General features: G+C 66.9%; 1 protein-coding gene across 1 annotated transcript; it reads right to left on the bottom strand.

The window, feature by feature from the left end:
• On the bottom strand, nt 1-7,577 carry SLC5A5 (solute carrier family 5 member 5). The gene is made up of 14 exons (XM_066566628.1): nt 7,221-7,577; nt 6,623-6,688; nt 6,284-6,335; nt 6,123-6,190; nt 5,665-5,819; nt 4,873-5,013; nt 4,005-4,134; nt 3,453-3,541; nt 3,251-3,363; nt 2,824-2,894; nt 1,752-1,838; nt 909-1,114; nt 368-471; nt 1-212 (listed from the first exon to the last, which is right to left on the bottom strand). Exons 1-14 carry the CDS (start codon nt 7,575-7,577, stop codon nt 1-3), a joined length of 1,851 nt encoding a protein of 616 aa, XP_066422725.1.
• Nucleotides 7,578-10,005: the final 2,428 nt, after the last annotated feature.

Raw genomic sequence — 10,005 nt, 5'->3', positions numbered from 1 at the left:
CTACACGTCGCTCTCGGTGACGGTGCCACCCTTGGCGGGGTCACACGGGGGTTTCCGCTCCCCTCCCGTCTCCAGCAGCGCCTGGGTCACCGTGGCCTTGTCCAGGGGCTCGTCCCCAGCGCTGCTGTCACCCTTGAGGCCACCCGAGGGTGCAGCCCTGACGATGTCCCACCACAGCACACCCTGGGGACGGCGGCTCTGCCGCGCTGGCCCTGTCAGGAGGGGACACCGTGACAGGAATGGGTGACAGGGACAGGGTGACAGGGAGTGACAGGAATGAGGTCACAGGGAAGGGCGACAGGAACAGGGTGATGGGGGGTGACCCAGGGGGTGACACAGGAGGTGACAGGGCCATCTCCCCTCTCACCTGGCAGCAGACTGAGCAGGGCCCCTGTCCCCACAGTCCCCAGTGTCCCCAAGGCGCCGTAGTACAGGTAGGATATGGAGTAGAAGTCACCCAGGATGGCCGGGCTGTGACAGGGGACAGCGGGGTGTCACCGCCAGCAGGGACACACAGTGACGTCACAGGGAATGGGGACAGGGTTGTGACATCACAGCCAGCAGGGCCAGGGATGTGATGTCACAGGGACCAGGGATGGGGATGTGATGTCACAACAAACAGGGACGGGCTGTGACATCATAAGGGACAGGGACATTGTTGTGATGTCACAACAAGCAGGGGCAGTGATGTGACATCAGAGCCAGCAGGGACAGGGGTGTGACGTCACAGGGAATGGGGACAGTGATGTGACGTTAGAGCCAACAGGAAAAGGGATGTGAGACCACAGCCAGCAGGGACAGGTACAGGGACGTGCCACCCCAGGGGACAGGGATGTGCCAACCCAGGGGACAGGGACATGCCACCCCAGGGGACAGGAGCACCCCCCGCTGTCCCCAGCCCCGCTCACCGCAGCGGCTCCGGGGGTGGCGTGGGCAGGGCGGGGCCGCTGGTGGCGTTGGTGGCGTTGGTGGCGTTGGTGGCGTTGCGGGGCAGGCACAGCGTCCCCCAGGTGGGCAGCACCCCCATGGTGGCCGCGCTGGGCGGGTACAGGGTGGCACCCACGGCCACCCACAGTGACAGTGCCAGGCCCACGGCCAAGCCCCCCAGCACCCCCTGGGACAGGGACAGGGATGGGGACAGGGACAGGGACAGGGACAGGGACAGGGACAGGGACAGGGACAGGGACAGGACAGGGACAGGGACAGGGGATCAGCAGGGCCCAGGGGAGCTGTGGAGACCCCCCCAAAAATCCCAAATATCCCCATGGCTGTGCTGAATGGCAGAACACCCAAAATCCTCCTCACCCCCAAATCCTCCCATTCCCAAAATCCCCCTCCCCAAACCCCAACCCTCCAATCCCCAAACATCCCAAACTCCCCAAACCATCCCTGTGCTGACCCCAAACCCCAAATCGCTGACCCCAAATTCTCAAACCTCAAGCCTCCAATCCCCAAACCCCAGACCCTTTCCCGAAATCCCCTAAACACTCCAATGCCCAAACCACTGACCCTGTCCCCAAATCCCCCAAACACCCCAACCCCCAAATCCCGCAAACGCCAAACCTCAAATCCCAAACCGCTGATCCCAAACCCCAGACCCTCACACTAAACCCCCCAAACCCCAAATCCCCAAACCACAAATCTCCCAAATGCCCAAACCCCAAATCCCCCAAACCCAAACCCGACCCCAAATCCCCCAAACCCAAACCCGACCCCAAACCCCAAACCCCAAACCCTGACCCCGCACTCACGGCGGTGCCGCAGCGGGGCAGGAACATCCCCAGTATGAAGGCGCCCAGCAGGGGCCCGCTGATCACCCCCATCACCGTGAAGGAGCCCTGGCGTTTTTGGGTTTTTTGGGGGTTATTTTAGGGTCTGGGAGAGCTCCAGGGGGGGCCTGGCACTGCCCCAACCCCTCCTCCTTGATGGCTCTTCAGGTGCCACCAGAGCATGGCCATGTCCCCACTGTGTCCCTGTGGTGTCTCCACTCCGTTGGGCACAGACAGCGTGGGGGGTTTGGGGTTTTGGGGGTTCTTTTGGGGTCTGCAAGAGCTCCAGCAGGCCCTGGCACTGCCCCAAACGCCCCTTAAATGCTTAAGGGCTCTCCGGGTGCCACCCGAGCTGGGCTGTGTCCCTGCGGTGTCCCTGTGGTGTCCCCGCTGTGTCCCCACTCAGTTGGGCACAGAGAGCACGGGGAGAGTTGGGGGTTTTGGGGTTTTTTTGGGGTTTTTTGGGGATCTGTAAGAGCTCCAGGGGGGCCTGGCACTGCCCCAACCCCTTCAGCCTCGAGGGCTCTCCAGGTGCCACCGGAGCGTGGCCGTGTCCCCGCGGTGTCACCGCTTGGATGGTCACTGACAGCGCAGGGGGTTTGGGGGTTTTGGGGGGGTTTTGGGGTTTTTTTGGGGTCTGCAAGAGCTCCAGGGGAGGCCTGGCACTGCCTCAACTCCCCCTCAATGAAGGTTCTCTGGGTGGCACCAGAGCTGGGCTGTGTCCCCGCAGTGTCCCTGTGGTGTCCCCACTCAGATGGGCACAGACAGGGGACAGGGTTTGGGGGGGATTCGGGGGAGGTTTGCGGGTTTTTTTGGGGTTTTTTGGGTTTTTTTTTGAGGTCTGCGAGAGCTCCAGGGGGGCCTGGCACTGCCCCAACCCCTTCAGCCTCGAGGGCTCTCCAGGTGCCACCGGAGCGTGGCCGTGTCCCCGCGGTGTCACCGCTTGGATGGTCACTGACAGTGCGGGGGTTTGGGGGGTTTTGGGGGGGTTTTGGGGTTTTTTTGGGACGGTAGAAGCTGAGGGAGGGGATTTGGGGTCTCGGGGGGCTCTCACCTGCAGGACACCCCCCCCCAGCAGTGAGGACAGAGCGGCCACGGTGATGCAGGAGGTGCCAAAGGTGAGAGCTGTGGGAATATGGGATGGGATGGGATTGGGATGGGATTTATGGGATGGGTGGGATTTATGAGATTGGGATTGGGATGAGATTGGTGGGATGGGATTGATAGTCTGGGACGGAATCTATGGGATGGGATTAATGGGATTGGGATTGAGATGGGATGGATGGGATGGGATTGGGATTGATGGGATTGGGTTAGGATTTCTGGGATTGGGTTGGGATTTACAGGATGGGATTGAGATGGAATTCATAGGGTGGAATGGACGGCACAGCCTGGCACAGCCCAGGCAGGGGTGACCCTGGGGGGTGACCCATCCCCGCAGGGTGTCCCATCCCTGTCCCCGCAGGCGCGGTGACACTCACAGAGCCCCTTGGAGATCAGTGTCAGCTTCCTGGGGGACAGCGCCGGCAGCCGCGGCCGCACCAGGTCCTCCACGGTGACAGCAGCCATGGCGTTGATGGACGTGGAGGCCGTGCTGGGCACGAGGTGGCCCCGTCAGCCCCATGGGGACACCGGGGTGGTGGCACCCCCCGCCCATGTCCCCAGGCTGGGACCCCTCCTCACCTGAGCGTGCCGCTGTAGGCGCAGGCCAGGAACAGCCCCGGCACCCCCGGGGTGCTCCCAAAGATGTCCAGGACCAGGTAGGGCATGTACTGGGGGACAGGGGTGAGGGGAGGGGCCAGCGCGACCCCAAAACCCCTGGGAGCCCCCCAGACTCCCACCCTGCTGCCTCAGGGGGTGCTGGAGGGGGCAGGATCCCGGGGAGACCCCAAAACCCACTGGGAGCCCCCCAGACTCCTATCCCAATGCCTCAGGGGTGCTGGAAAGGATCTAGAGTCCTGGGGGACCCCAAATACCCCTGGGAGCCCCAAACTCCCACCCCACTGCCTCAAGGGGTGCTGGAGAGATGAGGATTCTGGAGGACCCCAAAACCCCCTCTGACCCCACTAACTTGGGGACTCCTGGAGAGGATCTGGATACCAAGGGACCCCTGTGCCCCTGAGGGGACCCAAAACCCCCTCTGATCCCACTGCTTGAGGGGTCCTGGAAGGGACACGATCCTGTGGGACCCCAAAACCCGCTGTGATGCCGGGGGGGATCCTGAGGGGTCGGTACCTGGTCGGGGGCAGAGATGGCCCCGGCCAGCAGAGGGTCACAGTGGCCGTAGAGCACGAACATGACGAGCCCGCAGGCCACGGCGCTGGCCACGATGCAGAAGAGCCCGACCTGATTGACCAGCAGCGCCCTGCAGGGGCACGGGGGGCACGGGGGGCACAGGGGGCATGCGGGTCATGGGGGGCACAGGGAACACGGGGGGCATGGGGAGCACAGGGGACATGGGGGGGCATGGGAGGCACGGGGGACATGGGGGACATGAGGGGTATGGGGGACATGAGGGGCACAGGGGGCACGGGGGGCACGAGGGGCACGAGGGGCACGGGGGTCAAGGTCCTGCCAGGGCGACTGGAAAGGTGCCAGGTCCTGGCAGGGCGGGAGGGGCCGGGCAGGGGCTTGGGGTCTCGCACAGGAGGGCTCAGGCAGTGCGGGAGTGTGGGGTCCTGGCAGGGGTGTCAGGGGAATTCGGGGTTCTTAAGGGGGTGCAAGGTCCTGGCAGGGGTGTCAGGGGAATTCAGGGTCCATGAAAGGATGCAAGGAAGTCCTGGCAGGGGCTGTGCCAGGTCCTTGCAGGGCGCTTCACCCACACAACGACCCGGGCAGGAGACAAAGCCCCCCCTGCCCCCAGGGCATCCCCTCCCCTCTGCGACTCCCAGCGCGGGATCCGGAGAATTCCCGGTGTTCCCGGGGATGCCGGGGGGATCCGGAGAATTCCTGGTGTTCCCGGGGATGCCGAGGGGATCCGGAGAATTCCCGGTGTTCCCGGGGATGCCGGGGGGATCCGGAGAATTCCCGGTGTTCCCGGGGATGCCGAGGGGATCCGGAGAGTTCCCGGTGTTCCCGGGGATGCCGGGGGGTCCGGACTCACATCTTGGCCTCCCTCTCGCTCCTGCAGGCCACGTAGCGCTGCACCTGCGCTTGGTTGACGCCGTACATGGAGAGCCAGAGCAGCGTCCCGCCCAGCAAGAAGGTCCACACCGTGTACCGGCTCCGCGGGTCCGGGCTGAAACTGGGCACGGCCCGGGACCGGTCAGGGGGGCACGGCATGGCACAGAGCCCGGGGAGGGCGGGCAGGGGCTGGGAGAGACCCCGCAGATCCCAGGGTGGGGTGAGAGGGGCTGGGAGTGACCCCAGAACTCAGGGAAGGAGGTGAGGGGCTGGGGATGACCCCACAGATCCCAGGGTGGGATGACAGAAGCTGGGGGCGACCCCAGAACTCAGGGAAGGGGGTGAAGGTCTGGGGGTGACCCCACAGATCCCGGGGTTGGGCCTGAGGGGGCCTGGGAGTGACTCCAGAAGTCAGGGAAGGGGTGAGAGAGGCTGGGAGTGACCCCAGAACTCAGCACAGGGGTGAGAAGGGACTGGGAGAGACCCCAGAATGTGGGGAAAGGGGTTAAGGGCTGGGGATGATCCCACAGATCCCGAGGTTGGGGGTGAGAGGGGCTGGGGGTGACCCTAGAACCCAGAACAGGGGGTGAGGGAACTGGGAGTGACCCCCGGGGCAGGGGCAGCGGGGTCCCGTGGGGTTCGGGGGGTCACGGTGACCCCACAGATCCCAAGGCAGGGGCAGCGGGGTCCTGCGGGGTTCGGGGGGTCACGGTGACCCCACAGATCCCAAGGCAGGGGCAGCGGGGTCCTGCGGGGTTCGGGGGGGACCCACTCGGCGAAGTTGAGCCTGGAGCCGTTGCTGGCGATGCTCAGCACCTCGGCGGGACCCCCCGCCAGCAGCGTCCCCCGGATGGCGATGGCGACAAAACCCGCGAGCATCACAAACACCTGGAACACGTCGGTCCAGATGACAGCCTTCATCCCGCCCTGCGGCACAGCGAGCGGGGCTGAGCGCCGGGACACCCCCGCGACAGCCAGGGACACCCCCACGACAGCCAGGGACACCTCGGGACATCTCCTGGGACAGCCAGGGACACCTCGAGACACCCACAAGACACCCTGGGACACTCCCAGGACACCTCGGGACCCCACCAAGACCCCCCCAGGACACCTCGGGACACCCACAAGACACCCTGGGACATCCCAGGACAACCCCCTGGGACCCCCCGGGACCCATCGGGACACCCGAGACGCCCCGGGGACCCCCCAGGACCCCCCCCCCCCGCTCACGATGGTGGTGTAGAAGGTGCAGATGGCCCCCGTGGACAGCAGCGATGCCCAAATATCCAGCCCGGTGACTGAGGGAAGAGGGGACAATGCTGAGGGGGGGAATTGTCACCTGGGGAGGGGGACACAGGGACGGGGAGAGCCCCCCCCGCGCCACACCACACCTTGGTTTAGGATCAGGGCAGGCGCGTAGATGACGATCCCAGTGTAGAGCATCTGCGGGAAGAGGGGGCTCAGGATCCCGAGGGGGGGCTCAGGATCCAGAGGGGGGGCTCAGGGTCCCGAGTGGGGGCTCAGGGTCCCGAGGGGGGCTCAGGGTCCCCTCGCAGGTGACACGGCGGGGGGAATCGGCGCGGTTTTCTCTCCAAACAGCGCTCCCGCCGCGCCGCTCTCGCTCCGAGCCAGCCCAAACAGCAGCACGGGGCCGAGGGCGCTTCCCAGGGGCTCAGGGCACCGTCAGCGCTGTCCCCGCGCTGTCCCCAAGGCCAGCACCGCACACGCACCGTGGCCACCACGTACTGCACGGTCCCGCACAGCCGCACGCTCCGGCTGAAGCGCCGCTCCAGGTACTGCGACAAGGACAAGGACAAAGAGCACGTCGGGACCAGCCCGGAGTGAGCCCTGAGCAGGGGCTGGGGGGGCTCGAGGGACCCCCAAAACCCCGGCAGGGCGAGCGGGGTCCCGCGGGGTTGGGGGGACCCTCAGAACCCCAAGGCACGGAGGGAGAGGGGCTGGGAGAGACCCCCCAGCAGCCTGGGCAGGGGGTGAGAAGGGTCCGCACCCCCCGTGGGGTTGGGGGGGACACAGAGACCCCCAGAACCCCAAGGCAGGGGGGGGAGCGGGGTCCTACGGGGCTGCGAGGGGACACCTGGGTCACCCCGGGACACCCCCAGGACAGTCAGGGACACCTTGGGACAACCCGGGACCCCCGGGACATCCCCCGAGACACCCCGGGACACCTCGGGAGCGGGGTCCGCACCCCCCGGGGGGGTCTCATCCGCCGAGTTGAGCCCGGAGCCGTTGGCAGCGATGCTCGGCACCTCGGCGGGACCCCCCAGCCGTGTCCCCGCCGTGTCGCCGCCGTGTCCCCGCCGTGCCCACCTCGTAGGTGCTGGTGAGCCCCAGGCGGTAGAAGACGGGCAGGAAGAGCTGCGCGGTGAGCGCGCTGTTGATGAGCTGCGCCAGGCACATCCAGAGGAATTTGGCTCCGTAGCGGAACGCCTCGGCCGGCACCCCCAGCACCTGGATGGCCGACATGAAACTGGCGGACAGCGAGAGCCCCACGGGCAGCGCCGACATCCTCCGGCCACCCGTGAAAAAATCCTCCGAGGTTTTCTGGCCGCCCTTGGCCAGCCCGTGGAAGAGCCCGATGGCCGTGGAGATCAGCAGCATCAGCGCGAAGACTCCGTAATCCCACGGACTGAAGGTGAGGTCCCGCACGTCCTGGGGTCCTGGCATGGTGGCTTTAGGGTGTGGGGGACCCCAAATAGGGCGGCTGCGGGAGGGACTCGGCGCGGGGTTAGGCCGGGGCTCGGCGGCAGCGGCGCATCCGAGGGGGGGGAGACTGGAGGGAGAGAGAATTCCTTGGAATGGGAGAGCCGAGCGGAAAGAGGAGTGGGGAGCGGGACTTTGTGCCTCACCCCGTGCCCTCTGTGCCCTTCCCAAGCCGGGGCTATGCCAAGGGGTGCCAAAGGGCAGAGTCCGAGGAGGAACAGCCAGAATTTGGCTGGGGAATTGCCCCCGATCCTTCCCCGCTTCGGCTGCTCCGGCCACCGGCTCCAGGGAAGCACCGAAGGGACACGGCCGGGAGGGAGAGGGGAGGGAGAGGGAGAGGAGGGGAGAGACCCCTCCCCAAAGCAGCACAAACAAGGAGGGGCAGAGCCTCCGGCGGAGCCAAAGTTATCTCCAGCCGAGGGGAAAAAACAACAAACCCGAAGGAAACCTTTACCCCAGAAGGAACAGGTTGTTGTTTGCCGGCGGAGCGGGACGGACCGGCCGGACCGAGCCCGAGGAGCCGAGCGGGGGCTGCTCCCCGGGGAGGGGTCCCTGCCGCGTCCCCGGAGGTGTGGAGGGCCCGGCCGTGCCTCGAGCTGCTCCAGCCGGTGGGAGGCACGTTCAGGCGCTCGGGGAGGGAGCCGCGGCGGGGAGGATGGAGCTGTCGGCGGCCGTGGCCATAAATAACCCCTTCCCTCCCGTACGGCCCCGGCGCTGAGCCCCGGCAGCGCGGCGGTGGCGGGGCAGGACGGTGGCTCCTGGCGGGATACGTGGCACCGGGCGTGGGGCTGGCCCCGCTTCCTCATTCCCTGCCACCAACGCCACCTTGTCCCGCCCGGGCACGGACAGGTTTGGGGATTTCCAAGCTCTTGCCCCAAACCCCGCGGGTGAGGTTGGGGTTGGGGCAAGGGAACAGCCCTGAGGTGGGGACAGAGCTGGCAGTGTGGCCTCTGATGTGTCACCGCCCCCTCCGAGGTGTTACCGAGGGGGAAGAGTCCACTCCAGGGTGTCACCACGGGGCAGTGTCCCCTCCAAGGTGTGGCCACGGAGGAACTGTCCCCTCCGAAGTGTCACTACAAGGTCCCTGTCCCCTACACAGCATCACCACGAGGTCACTGTCCCCTCCCGGTCATCACCATGGAGTCAGTGTCCTCTCCAGGCCATCACCACGAGGTCACCGTCCCCTCCAGGTCACCAGCATGAAGGCACCGTCCCCTCCGAGATGGCACCACGGAGGCATTGTCCCCTCCCAGGTGTCACCACGAAGGCTCCGTCCCCTCTAATCCATCACCGCGAGGTCCCCGTCCCCTCCCCGGTGCCACCACGGGGCCACCGCCCCCTCTGAGTCCTCCCCGCCGGGCACACGAGGGTCCCTGTCCCTGTCTCCAGCCCTGGTGGTGGCACTGTCCCCACCACGTGTCCCCGGAGGGGGGGGACAGGGCAGGGCAGGACCCCTTCCCCTCCCCGCCGCGGCGCCTCCTCCTCGCCGAGCGGGCTTGGAGCAGCTCCAGGGGAAAAAACAGCGAGTTTGGGCCACATCCGCCGGGCGGGGACGTGCGACACCGCACGGGCCCGGGGCTGGCACACGCCCAGCCCCGCGGTGGCACCGGGGGCAGGACCGGGGCCAGGAGGGGCTCTGGGGGTGGCAGCAATGGGGGACGGGGGGGGTTGGCAGCGCCCTGGCTGAGCTGCCCTGGCAGAGCATCCCCCGTCCCTGTGGTACCCACGGCGCCAGCACTGGGGGGTGCCCGGAGTGTCCCCGGGGATGCCCAGAGGAGCCCAGAGGATGCCCGAGGGTGCCCAGATTGTCCCTGGGGGTACCCAGAGGGTCTCCAGGGGTGCCCAGAGTGTCCCCGAGGGTGCCCAGAGTGTCCCCGGAGGTGCCCAGAGAGTCCCCGAGAGTGCCCAGATTGTCCCCGGCTTTGCCCAAAGGAGTGCCCGGCTTTGCCCAAAGGAGTGCCCAGAGTGTGCCCGGGGGTGCCCAGGTTTTCAACCCTTCGCCCTCCCGACACCCCCTGGCTGCGCCCTGGGGTGTCGCACTTTGTCCCCCCTCCCCTGGAAGGAAGCCGCCCGCCCAGGAGGCCTCGGGCAGGAAGGAAGTCGCCCGGGGGATTTTTTATCTCTCCTTCGCTCGCAGCCACCTACGCACCCCCAGAACCCCGATTTGGCAGCGCAGCCCGTCCGGGACCCCCTCCCCAGGCCCGCAGCGAGGCCCCCGGCACGGCAGAGGTACCGGGGGGGAGCCGGGGGTGCGGCCAGCTCGGGATGGAACCGGGGATGGGGCCGGGATTGGAGCCGGGGATGGAGCCGAGATGGGGCTGGGATAGGGCTGGGATGGAACTGGGGATGGACTCGGGATGGAGCCAGGATGGAGCCAGGATGGAGCCGGGAT

Source organism: Molothrus aeneus, chromosome 27 (genome assembly GCF_037042795.1).
Source record: "Molothrus aeneus isolate 106 chromosome 27, BPBGC_Maene_1.0, whole genome shotgun sequence".
Taxonomy (NCBI): Eukaryota; Metazoa; Chordata; class Aves; order Passeriformes; family Icteridae; genus Molothrus; species Molothrus aeneus.
This window is presented reverse-complemented; position numbering and strand designations above follow the sequence as displayed.

Coding starts and splice junctions, on each gene's coding strand:
- SLC5A5 (XM_066566628.1), bottom strand. CDS start 7,577: ATGCCAGGACCCCAGGACGTGCGGGACCTCACCTTCAGTCCGTGGGAT. Junction 3,364..3,452: donor GCCTACAGCGGCACGCTCAG/GTGAGGAGGGGT, acceptor CCTCGTGCCCAG/CACGGCCTCCACGTCCATCA. Junction 1,839..2,823: donor TGGGGGGGGGTGTCCTGCAG/GTGAGAGCCCCC, acceptor CAAAAACGCCAG/GGCTCCTTCACGGTGATGGG.